General features: G+C 41.1%; 2 protein-coding genes across 3 annotated transcripts in view; one reads left to right on the top strand and one right to left on the bottom strand.

Annotated features, from left to right (window-relative positions):
• The window catches only part of MID1 (midline 1), a 251374-nt gene that overhangs the window by 218999 nt on the left and 12644 nt on the right, over positions 1–19731 (top strand). For both annotated transcript variants that reach the window (XM_075196451.1, XM_075196452.1), the window contains one exon: positions 15726–15887. In XM_075196451.1, coding sequence (XP_075052552.1) covers positions 15726–15887 — 162 coding nt within the window. The remainder of the gene's footprint in view (positions 1–15725; positions 15888–19731) is intronic.
• Positions 3618–10323, bottom strand: LOC142139121 (uncharacterized). Its single transcript, XM_075196450.1, has 2 exons — positions 8562–10323; positions 3618–6131 (listed from the first exon to the last, which is right to left on the bottom strand). The coding sequence occupies exons 1-2, from the start codon at positions 9283–9285 to the stop codon at positions 5236–5238; spliced, it is 1620 nt and encodes a 539-aa protein (XP_075052551.1). The 5' UTR covers positions 9286–10323; the 3' UTR covers positions 3618–5235.

Genomic DNA, 19731 nt, shown 5'->3' on the forward strand with positions numbered 1-19731 from the left:
TTAATACGGTAATTTACTCGCTGGGTTTCAGCTCGCAGATCAGGGAGCTGCGAGCTGAAATCCAGCGAGGGATTACCGTATTAACGGTATTAGTTTTTCCGCACTCGAACCCGCCCCTAAGAGTGAAAAAGAACATAAAAAAATTATTGCAGCTTAAAATGATAATGTTTCTCTTACATGAGAAATGGTGGGTTAAGTGGCTAACATTGTAATCTGCCTGCAGGCTAATTTATTCCCTGGGCAGACTGCTGTGAACACTTACTTTGGTTAATTTACAGGGCAGTAGTTGCTTACACAATAGAGTGAAGATGTATAACTGCAAACTGAAGTTGTTAATTTTACTCTAAATGATGGTTTTGAAACAAGTGAATTATTTTTTTTTTATACCATCTATTGCAAGAAAAAACATTCACAGAAGATTACTGATGCTCTCTACATCATTTTGATGAATTATTGCTATTGAGGGAAGTAGCAGTGATATTTAGGTTGTGAAGTGTATTTATTACATGTATGTTTGATATAGTACTTTTTACAGATTTTACACAATGCCACTATTTTCTGAAATGCTTACTAAAACATTGCAAATGCATAAAAGTGTATCTAACATTTTGGGCATTATTTGTTTAGGTTGTGATTTATTTTAGTTTTAGGTGAAGTTGAAGGAGTTGATACAAAGATACAAAAGCATACATGCACTCCTGCCTCACAGCACTGGGGTCATGAGTTCGATTCCCGACCATGGCCTTATCTATGTGGAGCTTGTATGTTCTCCCTGTGTTTGCATGGGTTTCCTCCGGGTGCTCCGGTTTCCTCCCACACTCCAAAAACATACTGGTAGGTTAATTGGCTGCTATCAAAAATTGACCCTAGTCTCTCCCTCTATGTCTGTCTGTATCTGTGAGTGTGTGTCTATATTAGGGAATTTAGACTGTTAGCTCCAATGGGGCAGGGACTGATGTGAATGAGTTCTCTGTACAGCGCTGCGGAATTAGTGGTGCTATATAAACAAATGATGATAATGCTGATGATGATACATGGATAATCCATTTGCAGGGTCCACAATGGCTCTAAAGGGCTCATGCACAACTCCTCTTCCTGCTGAAAACAGGCTGAATGGTTGGGAAATTTATGATAGAGGGGCAAATATTTAAACCTGAATTAGGCCTCCCATGCAAAACAATTTGAATAGGATGTAATTTAAGATCATGTTAAAACCGCGTTTCATGGTTTGAAAAGCTATTAGCTACCTGCATTGTGTCTGTTAAGTTATAAACTACAATGTATGATGAAAAATGCTGTTTCATGGATGTAGGTTACATTATGATCACCGCTAGACTATTCCTATAAATGAAAACTGCTCATACAGTCAGGAACCCTTTGAAGGATGCAGAAGTCCTGAAAAAAAGTATTTACTGCTGGGACAAGAAAATACTATTAAAAGTTTATTAACATCTTTAATACGAACATCAAATGTGGCAACTAAAAAATTTTTTTACATCCCTTATACAATGTAAAAATCTACAGCATATACTGGCAATCTACTAAAGAAAACATATTATATAAACATAGGGGGATATATATATGAAAACCGATATACAAAAATGATGCTTGAATCCTTAGGAATCAATCAGATATTTGCTTACACTTTATAAACTCTACTAGCAGATGACAGATTCTGATTGGATGTTATGGTTTGGGCACATTTTTTCCAGTTTTCATAAATACCTCCAAAGATAGTAAGAACATATACTGTATCATGGGGTGTTGCAAGAAAAATAGTACTTTTAGTGTTTTATTGTACCTTTTCCAAGTTATGCTTGAAAGTATATCTGCAATGAGAATCACATATCACATTTATATTAAATTGTGCACACAACAAATAAAGAAAGCATTAGTGTTTTGTCTCTCTTGATTGCATGTATCCTCAGCCGTCCTTTCCATCCACCTCTTTCCTTTACATCACTCCAACTGGTTTCCTCTCTGCTTCCTCTGGCTCATAGACAGCATCCAGGACTAGATCAGATCTCCTGGGAACCAGAGAGACAGCATTTGGCTACAGGATTCTGATATATTTCAGCAAAATGGGATCATATGGAACAGATGGAAGAGGGATATTTTTTACTTTAGCTGTCGTTGATGAATTTAGGATTGGTCCCATCCGGTGTGTAGAATATGTCAGTATCAAGCTCAGATGAAATAACATCCTACATTATTACCTCCAGATTGTATATACTGCATATTATCAATAAGTAGCCCATTTATCCTACACTACACTAACTTGCATTTTGCAGCTGTGATATCCCATATTGTAGTAAAAATAGCTGTCCATAATAGACCCAACATTACAAAGAGCTGAATAGGTATATTTTTTATGCATTATTTATGTGTTAGTAACACTTTATAGGTGTACAGAACTACCTTATTGCCAGGTTTTGTTTCTACAAGTTAATACAGCATAGTAACAAACTTACACTGACACATTCATAGTACGGAAATATATTTTAAATGCGGTTTCTTGATGGGTGTTTTTGTTCTTTCAGTTGTACTTGGGATGACTGGGAAACAATGAGGAACTGACAAGTATCAAAACTAGTAACAGAGATCACATTCTCTCTGCACAGTCCTCAGTTTGTTGGGGCCAGCTGCTTGCGGTTTATATCCGGGTATGAAATAAGAGACCTCTTTCTGCAGAGATTTCATGCAGGCCGATACGTTTGAATAGGAGCCATCCATGCCACTGCATTAGAAAATAAAATAATACTTTTTTTTTATACTTTTGTACATTTTATAATCACATAGAGAGACATTATACTATTAAAACTAAATATGTAGCGACAGTAAGGTTCTAGCAGAGTTTAAAAAAAACAAAAACCATTACATGACAATACTGAGCAGCTCATTCCATGACTCTTTTGATTCAGGGGTTAAAAAAAAATGGTGAATTTGTGCTAGTTTTTCTTCTGTCAGTCCGTGAGATGTTTAAGCTCTGTGTATGAGAGCTTAGCTAAATCTCTCTGCTGCTCATAAACAGCAAAGCACTAAAAGTGAATACCTCATAATGCAGTCCATTTGCATTTAAGTAGGTTATAGCAGAACCTAAGCACCTTAAGTCGATTGCTACATATTTAGCAGCATATGTAAGTACTCAAATTTCAGCTCAATATATGCAGAAGGAAATGGCTGTCTTATCCCCGTGCTTTTCATTTTATGTCATTTCAAAAATTTTGCAGAATAATGTAATGACTCATTCACTATTACATACAAGAGAGATAAATGTGAATTACATTTTCCATTTTTAAGTATTGCATGATAAAAGTTCTACAGATAATCTGTAAATTCATCAACTATACTTTATTTGCTAAGCTTAAGAGAGAACATTAACTATAATAGTTGTTCTTGAAATAAATAGAGCCAGTATGACATATATATATATATATTCAAAATTATATCATTCAAAAGACATCTTGTAAAAATTGACAATTATGAAGTTAACACGGCCCCAAAGACACTAATAGTTGTTTAAAATGCATAGTGTTGATTACCCTTCAAATGCATTCCCCTCTTTGTTTAAAACATCCCCACATATACACCCATAAAATAAAGACACGGACACCGACTTAAGATTGGAATAAAAAAGGTCCTTTTATTACATTATTATTATTTAAATTATATGTTTATTTTATTTTATTTTAATTATCTTTATTTTATTTTATCTATCAATACTATCAAAGCTATAAGCAATTTGGACCTTTTTCTTTATAGAGGTGGCGAAGAGCAAAGGCAGCCAGCTAAAACCAACATGAACCAATACGGTGGAAGATCGCCTCCTTTCCACCAACCCAGGTTAAGCCTTAACTATTGGCCGGTACTATACACTATAAATTAACTCAATACCCTCTGACTCAAACTGGTCAAGCCCTTTCTAGGCAAAAACCTGATACTCCTTACAAGAGTACCAACGAGTCTAATAACATTGAGGGAACCAAGGCTATATTGCCAACACATTAAGTACCGTATGTTTAACAACCTTATGACTGCCATGCTCTCCTGCCACAGCCGAGTGCCCTACGGACCACGCGGCCCGCCACCTAAAGAAAAAACTAAACCCTTGAGCTCTGAAAAAATCCTCTCTATGAACAAAACCGTTCCTACTGGCGACAAATGAACCCCATCTGCTCTAAAAAGATGCCTCTTGTCTACCGTTAACCCAGGATGACTAATGACAACCCCCTGCGTGCCCCTAATGTTCTGTCTTGCGTATCCATTTATCTTTTTAACCACCTTTATCAATGTGGCCGGGGGAATAGATGATCTCCAGGACAATCGAGGTATAATGTTGGACCAACAAACCTTCATTGAAGGCCATCGGGCATGTATCTGTGCGAGATCTTCACGAATATTAATGATTAAATCAAGGGATTTGCCCTTTCCTACATCATTACCTCCCAAATGAATGACCACTATATCCGGGGTACCGTGCACTTCTATTTCTTCCCTTAACGTGGGAATCAAAGCCGCCCATACCATGCCCCTTTTACCCAACCAGCGGATGTCAACTGGGTGTGTGAAACCGGACCAACTCTCCGCTATCCTGTGCTTCGCAGCCCAAAAGATAAATGAATGACCCACGACCCATATCCTCGTCTTCTTCACCGAAAAACCTAAAACAAATTGAATAGTCTCATCAATCATAACCGTGTCTGAGACATGATCCACCAAACAACCGTGTTAACAAACGGAACTATATCATTATTTTATCTTTATTTTTATTTAAATTATAACGCTTCGCTGAGGTATCCCCTCCCTACCAGAGGGGCCACCCCAACTAAATTCTAATATTGGAAAGGGAAAAAAGATCCTATCTTTAGTTCTAAAGGCAATTGATTTTATCTATTTTGTCTCGTTTATTGACTGATTTATTTATTTATTTTTATCTATTTTGTCTCGCTAAACTGGAATTATCTTTATTCTTTAATTCTTAACAAAAGGAAATGGAAAATTGGTAACCCATATGTAGGTAAAAACCCCTTGTAAACCCCGGGAGGCACACACACTAATCAGGCCTTGCCAAGGAAAACAAGAGGAAAAATCCCTCCATGCCCCCGTTTAACACAGCGAGCAGCATAACCCTGGGTCACCAAGTGATAGATGAGAAAAGAAGAGATGAAAGCGATAAAGAACCATGAGAGACATAAGGAGAGAACATGACCATATATATAAGAGCCCTTACAAGGCTCATTTATCCGGCCGGATATATTTCTTATAGGCCTGTGACTTCCATCTCCCTAGCGCTTGAATCTCATTGACAGATGCCCCTCTGGCTGCAGCGGCGGTGGCCGCCCCTATTCTGAAGGAATGCGTGCCATATTCAACAGGGTTAAGGCCAACCTCCCCAAGGCCCCGTTTAAACAAAGCACTAAATTGAAATTTAGTTACTGGCGTATTGTCAGAATGACTTAACCACAAACCTTCCCCTGTGGGGCGAATTTTAGCGAATTGATTGGCCAGCTTGACCGGGCATATGGATGTTTCCTGCTGCTCCGTAATCGCTAACCAATGACCTCTGCCTAGCTGATCCGTTTTGGATTTGACTATCTTACAACGTATCACATTAGTTTGTAAAATAACATTTCTAAACAACAAAGCTCCCCCTATGTCGTTCTTAGATCTGGCTACCAACTCACTAACCCTAAAGGCTCCGTGATACGCCATTGAAAAAGCCAGCCTGAATAGCAAAGCCTCATAGTCATCTGTAGCTAAATAACGCAATGCCGCAATCAATCTGGCTAAAATGTGCCCGTCAATCGGCCGGCGTGTGTCGCTAGTTATAGGCTGAATCCTGGCCCAACCCTTCAGCGCTTTAGTTATGATAAATGACTTTGTGGGATCCTGCGCGCTGTTCAACTTAGCCGTGAATGAAATACCAGCCAAAAGGGACCCCATCTTTGCTCTAGAAACCCCTTCGTTGTAACACTTCCACATAAAACCCGTAATGGAGGGAATCTGACCTGAAGTGTCGCTGTTGCAAGATGCGCAGTAACTCAACCAACGTTCCCATGCCCCTTGATAACATTTCCTAGTTGCCGGAGCCAGGGACGCTTCTGCTAGCCACCTTATCCCTAACGAACCATCTGCCAAACATAAGGAGGACACTGTAAGCCAGTTAAACTTGCATGTGGAGCCAGAGATCTAAAACGCTGCCATTCAAAGCGGGAAAGAGCATCAGCTATTTGGTTGTCCACGCCAGGAACATGACGTGCCCGAAAGGTAATATCAGACTCTAAACACCTCAACACCAGGACACGGAGCAAATTAATCGCCGTGCGTGAGGAGGCGCTTTGCTTGTTAATAGCCTGCACCACACCTAAGTTGTCGCACCAAAAAAACACGCTCCTGCCGCGCAACCGGACAGCCCACAGCTCCAAAGCCACAACGATGGGAAACAACTCTAACGTTAACAGATTTCGCACCAGGCCTTCGGATCTCCATGACTCCGGCCAGGGTGCCGCGCACCATTCCCCTTGAAAGAAGGCACCAAAACCTTTCGAGCCTGATGCGTCTGTATGCAAATCCAACGAAGTACTAGCTACTGCGTGTGCTGGCCATACTCTTACACCGTTGAAAGCCACTAGAAAACGACTCCATATGCCTAGATCCTCCCTAATCTCTGTTGACAAACGCACCTGGGAATGGGGACTACGCAAGCCTGACGTTGCTAGCTGAAGCTTCCTACAAAATACTCGGCCCATGGGTATTACTCGGCAGGCAAAGTTGAAAGAACCTAGCAATGATTGAACTTTACGCAACGTACAAGATGGAACAGCCAAGACCTCTTGTATCAGGGATTGTAACTTAGCCACTTTATCAGATGGTAAACGACAACAACCTTCCACTGTGTCAATTTCGATACCTAAAAACCTCAGGCATGTGGCCGGGCCCTCCGTTTTGTCTGCAGCTACTGGCACCCCCATCACACGAAACAACGCCTGCGCAGCATACAGTGTTTCCTTACAACTAGGGGAATCAGCCGGACCTATAAACAGGAAGTCATCCAGATAATGCGCAATGCCGCGATGTCCCGTCCCCGCCCCGATACACCAATGGAGGAATGAACTAAACGCCTCAAAATATGCGCACGATACTGAACAGCCCATTGGCAGGCACCGATCCACATAGTAACGGTTCTGAATTCTAAAACCCATAAATTTAAAGGACTCTGGATGCAACGGAAGGAGGCGAAAGGCCGATTCTATGTCCAACTTGGCCATAAGCGCACCATTGCCAAATTCTCTCACTAGTGCTAACGCATCATCAAAGGACTGGTACACCACTGAGCTAATTTGGGGGTCAATAGCATCATTAACTGACTTACCCGCCGGGTAAGATAAATGCTGGATTAACCTAAATTTTCCTGGGGCCTTCTTAGGTACTATTCCCACCGGGGAAATGACTAAGTCTTGAATGGGAGGGGATGAAAAAGGACCCACCATGCGCCCAAGCCTATCTCTTTACCCACTTTTTCCGCTAAGATGTCGGGGTGTGCATACGCTGAGCGAAGGTTTCTGGCGGCAGTACCCGCCACCCCACTATTTATGGGAAGACGAAAACCAAGGCGAAAACCCTCCCTGAGAAAAGAGGCCTGCGCCGCATCTGGGTAAAGGGACAGCCATTTGCAGAGGATAGGGAATATAATGGGGGAGTCCGCTTTAGACAGAACCCCCCGCCCCTCCCCGTCCCCTACCGACTCCGACGGAGCCCCTAGGGCATTCTTTAAGGGGATGACTACCTCTACAATTGGTGCAGACGTGTCTATACCGGCACGAACCCCCCCCTCCCGCATGAGGAATTGTTAAAGGCGAAACAACGGTTTTTGGAAGACTGGGGAGCACCTCGTCTCCCCCCATACGGAAACCTGGCTAACTGAGGGGGACCGTACCCCATGCTCACCTCCCACACCTGGGCTCTATTTAATCTTAACCAGATCTCAACATCCTTAAAAGCCAGGGGCATATAAAGCTGACCGTGTACCTTCTCGCGGAACAGCTTATCGTACAATCTCCAGGTACCTGGGCGTTCACAACTATGCATCTCATTAATAAGGTGAAGGTATTTCCATACGTCTATAAGTGCATCAGGTCTAGTTTCCAAATAACAAGCTGAGAAAACGGAGTACCCTGTCAGCCAGTTCGAAAAGTTTCTGTAAGCATCCTCCCCGACTCCCCCTCGCATGCACGCAGCCGCCAACTCCTTTTGAGCGACCTTCGTCAGTTCAAATATATCAACATAATGACCTCTCTTGATCTTGTGCCTCATGCTGCGCCTAACTCCTATCAACAATGCCGTGTTTTCACATCTAACTAGGGGACCTCCAGCCGGAGTAGGAGACGCTGCCTCCCGCCGATCTACGTTCTTCCTCTTAGTTCCCCCGAAGTGGGTGTTAAGAATTTTAATGAGCTTGAGCTGACCCTGCCTGGGAGAAGATGGGGCAGACTCATCACTGGTGGTGGCTATGCTAGAACTGGACATGTAGGTGTTGCTTACAGTAGAACCATCATACTCACCGACCGCTGCCTGCGCCTCCTGCAGGTCCAATCTCGCTCCGCCCTCGCCTTCCGAAACAACTTGGTGCGACCCCTGCTGCCCTGTCGAAGTCCCCGCTGCCTCTTCCTGTTGGAGCTGCGACCCTGCTCCGTCCACGCCCGTCTGCCCTGCGACTGAAGATGGCTGCATCTGTGAAACTGGATAAGAAGACATGTTAGCACGTGGGGAAGACAGGTTATGCAACTGTTGAGTAGGAACCCCATCCGGGGTAGGCACCGGGGGGGGAACCATGAGGTGACCTAGGAAACCCGCTTGAGGGGGAACCCCTTGATCCCTACTTCCTTGTTGTCTAACCAGAGAAAACGAATCCGTACCAGAAACGCCAGAACTATTAAACAAGGAGGGTTGAGGATAAGAATGCACGTACTGACCCGCAAGGGCTGGATAAGGGGCCGACCACAAATTCCCCGCTTCCACTACAGACCCATAACCTCTAGGGGGGTACGGTAATGACCAAGAGGGGGCGGGTCCCTCCACCCTGTGTTGCTGGCCGACATGTTGCTGCAACGGCCACATCACGGCTGTGTCAGAGGCCAGTGATCGATTAGGAGCCGAACAAACAGAAGGGGACTGCTGATGGGCTGAACCCCCCATCCCTAGGGGGAAACCCACCGGGGCTGGGCCCAGCAAACCAGGGGCCCTGTTGGAAGATATCCCCACCCCAGCCTGATGCAAGGAGTCCATGGAAAAAAGGAGGGGGGAGGATAAGGAGGGAGGAGGGGGGGGGGGTCCCTGGCCTGGGAGGAGGACAGGGAGGAAAGGGGGTTGAGAGGGAGAAGGGCGTGGGGGGTGGACAGGTGGCACGAATAATGAAGGGAATGAGGCAGGGACCCAGGAAACTGTTGCCCGGAAGAAACCAAGGAGGGGGACCCTGAAACCGCCCCCAGACCTAGTGACCCCGGAGAACAAACGGGATGAACAATAACGGGCCCCAGGCCTCTATAAGGGGACCCCTGGCCCTGCTCCACCGCAGGCTGGCCCAGGACCACACTACTGGCGACATGACCAGGAGGGATGGAGGGGGAGACAGTAGGCCCGACGGAGGAGGGAGGGGGGGCTGGAGCTGGCGAGGCCACGGAGGGAACCCCAGGCGCGGGGGAAGGAGATCCCCTGCCTCGGGTTCTGGCAGCCTGCCTAATGCGGTGGACGGCTCCGGACACGAGCGGCCTCACCGCCCGCTCCGGAGCCCTGGACCTGCGTGCGCGACCCGGCCCCGCCCCGCGAGACACACTCGCGGCGGCCGAGTCACGTGGGCGGCGGGCGGCTGCCCTCATGGAAATAGTAATGCCTCCGCCGGGAGGACCCGGGGGGCATACAGGCAACTGGGCAGTACGGGGGGGACCAGGGGGAACTGCTGGGGCTGAAGTCGCAGCCAGCGACGATGGGGGGGGGGAGGGGACCCCGCAAACCTGGCGGGAATGGAGCGGGACCTTCTGGGGCGGGATGATGCCATGCTGGGGAAGGGAGGACAAAGTAAAGAAAAAGGGGGAAAAATAGACAGGAGAAGCAGACAAGCAGAAGGAGAGAACAGAGAGAGAGGTAGAAAAAGCAAAAACAAATCACAACAGATAAAACTACAAATACAGAGGAGCCAGATACTAAGCCTGATGCTGCAGCTTCTCCGGATCCAGGAAACAGGAAGCTCTCTCCTTCTCACACTGCTTGATATATTCTTTCCACGACACTCCCACTTCCTTCCTAATTGACTGATTACACTACAGCCTTAAACCCCCCCAGTGGTGAGTAACATTATCAGCTCACAACACATGATTTTAAACTCCTTCAGCTAATGGCCTCTCTCATAATTTTGCATCCAACTAGATTGATAGCTCTCCAATGTAATTCTGTTTTTATATATAATACATATGAGCGCTAGATAGCGGTGTCTCATATTTTGAATAATTTAGAATTTCATTAAACTGTACCATCTAATTTTTTAATGGAATACAGACAGATTTATCTTCCCATGCAGTAATCCTAAATCAAAATATTTCCATAGAAATAATACACTGTTATCACTCTGTATGTACATAGCGCCAACATATTCTGTAGTCTGGGACAGAAACGGACAATAAGACTGAAGAGGAGAGGGTTCTACTTGCTACAGCTTGCAATCCAAAAGAGATGCGTGGAATCAAACACACGGCACAAATGCTTCATCTGTACAGTGGACCATCCACATATGTGTCTTTAAGGATAAACTATGAATCGGCCACCCAGCTAGTTTAAATACAAATACCGATACAAAGTGCATTGAAGAGCAGATATTCAATAAGGATATGAGGCATAGTAGTATGGAAGTAGGAGTAATGCCAAGTGTTGTGGGCAGTGTGCACAGGTACAATTAATGTGAATGGAGGGTTAGTGGGTTTAACTACTAAACAAGGGGAACTTGAGCAATGGTACTTAGAGAATATGATTTCAAGGAGTGCTTAAAATGACAAAGGAAAGTCAGTTAGGCAAACGTGATGTAGCACAGGAGATGTTTTGGAGGCAGGAGTGGTAAGTGGCAATAAAGCTGGGTGCACACTATTGCGATTTCTGTAGCGATTTTACCAGTGAAAGTCCCGATGATCATGCAGATTCCTGTGTTCCCACCTACACAATTTAACTTCAGATCTGTGATTATCATCTCTCATAATAATCTGCTGAAAAGATTGTACTCGTGAGTGCATACACACTTTTAACCTCAAAATGTCTTCATGTGTGGGGGGTTTAGTATAGTAAATGTGAAAATTATATCTGTGTTTAAACTATTGATAAAGCAATTTTTGTAGGAGACAGTCCAGGTGTTTATGCACAGCTAGCTGCCAAGAGTGGTCCTTGTTGCTTCTTTCTGCATCCTTCCCATCTCCTTTTGTTCCCAACCTCTTCCCCTCTAAGGAAGAGTATACACTACAGAATATTTCTCCCTATGCTATATCGGTAACAATTTTACCAATGGCTGGGAAATAAAATGTCCTGATCAGCATGCCAATTCATGTGCACACACTATACATGTTTTAAAACATTTACCCTCAGATCTGTGCTCTTCATCTGTCTTAACTATCTGCTGAAAAGATCATGACTCTGTAAACTTTATATAGATCCTGGTCCTGAGTGCTTTCACACTGCAGAATTGGAACAACATCGGTCAATCGCTCAACAAGATTTTTAGTACGGTTTAAAAAATAAATGAAACTATACGATGTGCTTTGGGACGTTAATCTCTCATCTTTGCAGTTTACACACTAATGCAATGTCGGGCCGAACAGTCTGCTGAAAACCCTGTAGGGTGTACCCAGTATTAGTAAAGGCCTGATAAGAATAGTACTGAAGTACTTTTCTCTGCATATGTAGGGGCAGTTGTACAGCTAGAGATGAATGGTGGGAGTTTTAGCACAAATATACAATAGTTTTGGTTCAAATAAGCTTTTTGACTGCTTTGTGTCATAGAATGTACAAAGTGCCTCTCTGTACTTGTAATTTCTTATACAAACATTTTTAAAACAATTTATTTTTAACAGCCATTTAAATATGCAAAAACACAGGAAACATTGAAACAGTTCAAAAAATGTAGTTAAGGTTTGTTAAACAGTTAACTAGTCCCTACAGTGAGGAAAAAGGGAATATTTTAATATTTGCTGTCCGGTGGGTAAGCCCAAAGCGACAGTGGAGGGTGATGAAATAAACAAAAGATTATTAATTTACATTGGCTGTATTTTCTTAATAATAGTACAATTCAAACTGCAAGCCTAACATTCCCATAGAGCAGGGCTAGACAACCTGCGGCTCTCCAGGTGTTGTGAAACTACGAGTCCCAGCATGCTTTGCCAATAGATAACCAGTAGATAGGTGGCAAGGCATGCTTGGATTTGTAGTTTCACAACACCTGGAGAGCCGCAGGTTGCTTACCCCTGCCATAGAGAAAGACTAACAGAAACCTCAAAACTGCTGAGGTTTCTTGTTTAATAAAGGGGGGAGGGAAATGGGTGGGGGGGGGGGGAATTGACTTAATAATACCTATAAATAACAAATTAATTGCACTATGATGAATATACCAAGAGCTAATAAGCATATATATAATGCAGACATTAGTCTGGGTAAGGTAGATTTTATTGATAACAGTACTATGGACCCCAAATTTTGTAAAGGTTTTGACTGTATTGTTGAGAAGACTAGAAATATATTCCATAGAGGGTACATACTATATTCCATTGCGTTCTACATAGTATACAAATTTGTTGATAAGTAAAAAATTGGGTTAAAGTGCATATGAATGTTTGCAGGAATAAAAAGGCAACCAGTGCAGTAAAATGGAACATAGTCTTAATCACTCAGCCTTCAGGAAATCGTTCAATTCATTTTCATTATGTGCTTTCTGAAAACCAGAGGTGCTCACACCTTTCTTGACACAATATAATTGCATTATACACCTTGTTAATGGAATGCTAATTTAGTATTTGTTAATCAAGTAATACAGGTTGTCTAAAAACGATTTGCTTACTAGGGCTGTTGTTTAATTTTGGTCTTTATCAAGAGCTAAAGATTTAAGATGTTATGTCTGCGCTTACTGCTCATTCTGTAAAATCTTGAATGCTTTGATTTTGTTTCTGTGGAATACAAGAAACATTTAAAGGAATCAATCATCAAAATTAAGTGAAACAAATATCGATAAACAATTTGGACAGAAGTGGTAATTTGGTGCAATGGCAGAATTCATTATTATTGTTTATTTGTAAGGTGCAACAATGCTTTGCAGCTCTGGACAGGGGGGGGGGAACCAAGCATACATTAAACAGGGAGATACCGTGTAGACAAAATAAATTCACATGTGAAAACAAAGGACAGGGGGAGGGTCCTGCTCCCTAGAAAGCTTACAATCTAGTGGGAAAAGGGCACAGCTGAGATAAGAGAAGGGAGTGGGGATATTTGGAAAGTTGTAAGGATGTACCCGTGTGAGAGTAGTCTAGGTGGGAGTAGGGGGTAGGGTAGGCTTTTATGAAGAGATGGGTTTTCAGAGAGCATTAAACAGTTGAAGACTGGGGGAACAAATAAATTATAAGTGCACAGTGTTTATTCTTTATAACCACGCATGCCAATCTATGAGGTTTTCCTCTCAGCTGAATCAAAATCGTGTCTGACCCAATCCATTTCTGATTGTTTCTGGCCTACAAACAGAGAGTGCAACCTTGCTTGGTCCAGTCCGCATATGTATAGGTATTATAAGTGATGTGGCAACTAGGCCTTGAAGATTTTGACAAACATTTATCGCTAGGAAATTAACGTTGTGATTCCAAAACGAGCATAATGCCAGGGAATAATCTGACCAACATCAGTCATATCATTTTCTGGCATGCCTGTACTTCCAGGTGGCAGATGATTGCCACCCATTTGTGTGTAGCATCATCTACCTGTTACAGTAACAGGTCCCCATATCATCTCATCACTCAGCCTGAGCAATAAATCATCATCATCAATCTTTATTTATATAGCGCCAGCAAATTCCATAGTGCTTTACAATTGAGGACAAACATAGTAATATACAGTACTGGGTAATACAGACAAAGAGCTGAGAAGACCCTGCTCCGCAAGCTTACAATCCATGGGTATATGACTGTATCTGTCCAATATGGGCAGCTGTGAACGGTTCAATTAAAAAAGGGTACTGTTGTCATGGATCAAGTTAAAGTGCTTGGCCATGTATTGCCAGCTTTAGTGATAAGACCATTGGATTAACCCAATTAGCTTTTATTTGGTTTTATTTTTTGCTTTGTTTTTTGAGTGTAGTCATTCTTTTAAAACCAGGTTGATATGCCCTTTTATTTTGTGATATAAGTTGTCTATAACTGTCCATTAAAACTTACATGCAAAATGTGTTTCAAGAAAGATAACCATATATGTATAAATTGTTACCTGTATGTGAAAAGTGGGATCTACCCCCTGACCAACATTGTTGTGTGGCAGGATCATTTAGCCTATGAGTCACTTTTACCTTTGCAGCCTGGCTGGGCCGAAATGCAAAATGTAGACTTAGCCTTAGCCTCATGTGTCAAACCCCCATTGTCCCATAGATTGTAAGCGTGCAAGCAGGGCCTTCTCACCTCTTTGTCTGTCTTACCCAGTTTGTTTATTAGTTTACTATGTTTGTCCCCAATTGTAAAGCGCTACGGAATATGTTGGCGCTATATAAATAAATGATGATGATGATTGTTTCCTATTCCAAGTTATAAAATGAACAGTACACCAGCATCACTCAGTGGAAAAATATAATGGAAATGGGCAATTTATTTCCAGGCAATACTTTTTTAAGAAGCCCAATCATCATTATTTTCCCTATAAATTGAATCTTGCATTAACATATTTGCATTGATTGGTGCGTGTGCAGTGGTCGAAGTGGAAATTTAGAAATGGCGGTATGAAGAATGTAAGTGAATGGAACATGATAGTTTTACAATGAAGGCATTAGTAGAAGTGGCAGTATGGCATACCACCGTGTACACCCCCACTTCAACCACGGCGTGTGTGTATTTGTAATAATTGTATGGATGCTATTTGGAAGACTTTTCTAAATGTGCAGAACAAATCATTGCCAGCTAATATGTAAACTTTAGTTGAAACATTTATCAACTGAAGACAAATTCAAATTGTTGACCAACAATAAACAGTTATGCAAAGTAACTAGGAGTGTTGCCACCTAATAGGTATTAATAAGAGCGTTTAAAGTGCACGTCACCTAACACAACTAAAGCGTCCATTTTGTGGTATGAACCACTATTCAGTGTATAAATTTACTAGTCGCTTGTGACATCTCTGGGACACTAGGCACAAAGTAAGTATCACCAGTCCTAGTGAATTCATAGCTGGAATCTCATAAATATTGTCCCATGAGATGGCTGTCCCCACTTTATGTAAATTACGGGTGGACATAAACGACCTGTCATCCCTATACAAGGCCACATAGACATCAGATAATATATAGTGTTTATTTAGAGCTCAACACTTAAAGAAAATATACACTATATGAACAGCAAGATTCAACAATCCTCATTCATGTTTAATATTCATATCACAGTGTACAATTTTTTAATTTAATGTGGCTGTCATGTTTGTAAAATAACCAATCTGTTTAATTAAACTTGCAGGCTTGTGTAACTCTGCAGACAGCTGGATGATTGTTCCCAATATCAAGCAGAACCACTATACAGTTCATGGCTTACAGAGTGGCACCAAATATATCTTTATTGTGAAAGCCATCAATCAGGCCGGGAGTCGTAACAGTGATCCCGGAAAGTTAAAGACCAACAGTAAGTGACCATTTTCTTATGTGTCCCTTCCACAGTCTCTTACATGATGATATGTACTACCAGATTGGTTATCTTTTTTAGACTATTGTGTGGTTATTTGCCAATAGCTCAGTACAATAGAAATGCTCAGCTGTGATATCTTCTAAAGATGGGGCTTGTAGGGTAAAATACTTGCTGTACCTACTACTCAGGTGAGGGCAGTGTAAATGTTGCCAATAAGATCTGTATAGAAATAATGTTTTTTTTTTTAAATTTGGAGTCATTTTGTGGCCAATGTTTTGCAGGTAAAGTGGTGAGGTAAGTGACTGAATAGCAGAGCTATGCTGTCTAGACACCAACAGTGCTCCTAAAATTCCCTTGAAGAATATGCAATTGTGCCAGTGCACAGGATGATTAACCAAGTTACTGCATATGTGATCATTTGGGGTTCTGACCAAGATGAAGTGCGTTGCTGTGCCCTATAGCAAAATTTGGATAGGGGCCTGATCTGCCATGTTCTCAATAGAACAGATGGGTGGGGGACGGGACTGTTCTGAGCATTCCCAAGGCGCATGCACTGCTGACAAGAGGTCTCCGCTGTGTTCGTTTGAGAGTAGAGCAGCAGGCCTCAGTCCCCCTCACCTTCATGCTCGAAACCAATCAATCCAATTTGTGGATAAATATGTTGTTAGTCTGGATAAGAATGGATCTGCTCGTGTGTAGGCAGATTATTGTCATCTATATAATTTTCCATGATTCTTTTAAAAATCTTATTAACCTATACCAGAGTTGGCTAACCTGTGACACTCCAGGTGTTGTGAAACTACAAGTCCCAGCATGCTTTGCCAATATTTATCACTTATTGCTGGAAGGGTATGCTGGGACTTGTAGTTTCACAACACCTGGAGTGTCACAGGTTAGCCAACACTGACCTATACAGTGGTGATTGACTTGGTTTTTTTTTTTTTTTTTTTGCTTTAGCATTACTTTCATAACCAATAGGAAGACTTCAGTGTTTTATATCACATTGTTTGGCCAAACAGTGTTTTACTAGATAAAGAAATTGATTTTTATGGGAGATGATGGTGCCGAATAGCTTGAAATAATTTTTTCAGTCTCACAATTATCTATTGGTAAATGTTCTTCAGGGTGTTTCTGGCATTAATATTGAACTAAAAATGCCAAGTTTCAAATTTCATCTGCTTTATGCTAAATAGAACATGAAACAAATCCATGTAACCGATTAAGAAAACATGTAGCAACTATAAAGCTGATGTTATGTAGGAGCAGTTTAAACAGGAAGATTTTTCTTATTTTGACTAAAAACAGCAGCAGTTTGTATTTGGCACGCATTGTGTCTTACTCAGGAAAAGACACAAGAACCTTCAGAAGTTCATGTTTTTATACCCCTCAGAAACAATGTGGGAGCTGTTAGTCTAGTTAGATGTGTCAGACATTCAACAAATACCTCATGTTTTAGTTTTGTTTTCTTGCACATTAAAGAAAATTTGTAGCTGTAATTTGAGTTATATGTGCAACATAAAATTATTAATGTCAAATACCAATTTGTAGTACAAAACAAATGACACATGATTTTGATATTTTTATACAAAATCATAATTACTCAAATGACTATTTGTTGAACTAACATCTTCCTTGTATTGTCTCTTGTACTGTATGTTACAATAGCTGCAGTGCATAGTCTATGCAAGTACAAGGTGAAAATGTGACCACTTCGAGACTTCTGCCCATAATTCCTTGGTTTATTGTTTTTTTCCTCTTAGGAAATGCTGGTCAGAGCATGTAAACAACCCTCTCACCTCAAGTGGAGGCAGCCATTTTCTTGGCTGAACCAGCATTCCTGAGAACTCCATCTCAGTTTCATTAGTGAGGTCAATGAGATACTAGTTTATATTAAATAGTCCTGACTAATGCTCATGAGGCAATGGTTCCCAAAGAGCTGGCTGCAGTCTTATGAATAAATGGTTAGCCCAAAAATGGCTGCCTCCACTTTGTGTAAGTGACAGGTGCACTTTAAGAAGGCTCTGTGTTAATTAATTAATTGTTATTAATACTGTGTTATTGAATGTAGAAATTAAATATCCTACTACATAAATATACATTACTATCAGATATAGAGGAAAATATGTAAATACAATTTCCTCAGGTTAGTAAATTTTAGTTTTAATTTGTTTAATGCTTAAATTGACAATTATGATGATTGATTTGTGATTAACATCTTGCATAAACATAGTTATTATGGGTTATTTGGCTAGCCAGGGGACTGACTCAACTTTACTTTGAATGGTTATTGAAAAACATCCATGAAAATACTTCAGGACTAGCCAATATATTTTGGATACAGTCATTTTTGCTATACTCGCTATTTTAGGGCCACACAACTATTTCTTAAAAATGCTTTGAAAGTCCTTTGAGGCATTTTTGGAATTCCACATGGAGAACAAAATAACAATTTTAAATGTTTTCCTTTTTATGTAAATAAATAGGTGAATTAGGGTCATGTTTTTTAGTTTGAAATGTTTGATGATTGTGATTTGTGTTTTTTATACTGGAAAGAAAAACTGCTTTATTAGGAGTTGGATGAGGAAAATACGTCTGGCAAATCTGCGAGAGCTGGAGGCCTGCAGGCTTTGCTGACCCCAGTTCATCTGTTCTGTAGCCTTAAAAAATTTGTTGAGCATGAGTGAGCATAATTGGGTCCTAGTTTAATTTTCCTTCGGCAACATCTGGGCCTAACCCTTTCGTGCACGGATACAGCTTTTTATAGTAATGTTGATATTGTTTCCTTTTATAGCAATTATTTGTAGAAATTGTCCCCTTTACATTTGGACGATTTGAAATAAATAAAATGTTTGTCATTGGAACCTTATTGTAATTGTGCCGTTTTTAGTTGGTTATGTTTTCATTTCATTTTTGTTTTTTGATTGCTTCAGACCAGGTTGATGGTGACACATTTATAGCTGCACAATTGTTAGAAAGATGCAGGTCGCACTAATGACATTGCTAATTATGTTTTATTACAGGTGTATGGCTATTGGAACTACTCAGCAGTTCTACTATATCAAACATTGTATTTTAAAATAATATGCTATAATATTTTAAAAATGACACGTGGCACTTTACTTCAGACCCTGCATTAGTCCCTAGTGCTTTGCAAAGCACCTGTGCATAGCAGGTAACACCTCATATTAAGTGAGCAATAAACCTAAAATATAAATGTGGCTCAGATAAAAGAACTACTAATCAGATTCACAGATATGTTAAAAGATTTTTTAAAATATGTAAAAGTTTCAGAATTTTTTCCTTGGGTTTTGTGATTATGGAGTAAGGTGAGGTCTTCTATCTCTTTTAGCAAAATGCTAAGGGGTAGATTCAATTAGCTGCGCTCACTTTTACAGTTGTTACGGTAATAGCTGATCATTATTCACGTTAATACGGTAATTTCTCTGGAGCGGCAAATAAAAATGCTAATTGAATCTACCCCTATATTTAAATAAAATGGGAAACCCATTGTTTGTAATTGAATAATATATCATATATAACGTTTAACAAACCAACACTGTAGCTTCCGTGTGGCCCGTTTCAATATGTGTTTTAAACTGTTTTAAAAAAGCATAACAAGTCATTAAGTTTAAAATTCATTTCATATGCATCTAGATGCATTTAATCTGCAATTTTCAAATTAGCACTTGCCACAAATCAGGAAGTTGCTAGCACATGGGGATATACATGCTTCTAAACCACATTTAATTGTGTTTACAATGGTCTCCGATTGAGATGATTGGAAGTTTTTAACAGCATTGATGCATAAAGCGTTAAAAAAACCTCACTGGAGCGTTAGATG

Source organism: Mixophyes fleayi, chromosome 2 (assembly GCF_038048845.1).
Source record: "Mixophyes fleayi isolate aMixFle1 chromosome 2, aMixFle1.hap1, whole genome shotgun sequence".
NCBI lineage: Eukaryota > Metazoa > Chordata > Amphibia > Anura > Limnodynastidae > Mixophyes > Mixophyes fleayi.

Coding starts and splice junctions, on each gene's coding strand:
- LOC142139121 (XM_075196450.1), bottom strand. CDS start 9,285: ATGGACTCCTTGCATCAGGCTGGGGTGGGGATATCTTCCAACAGGGCC. Junction 6,132..8,561: donor GGAGGCGCAGGCAGCGGTCG/GTGAGTATGATG, acceptor TATGTTTGGCAG/ATGGTTCGTTAGGGATAAGG.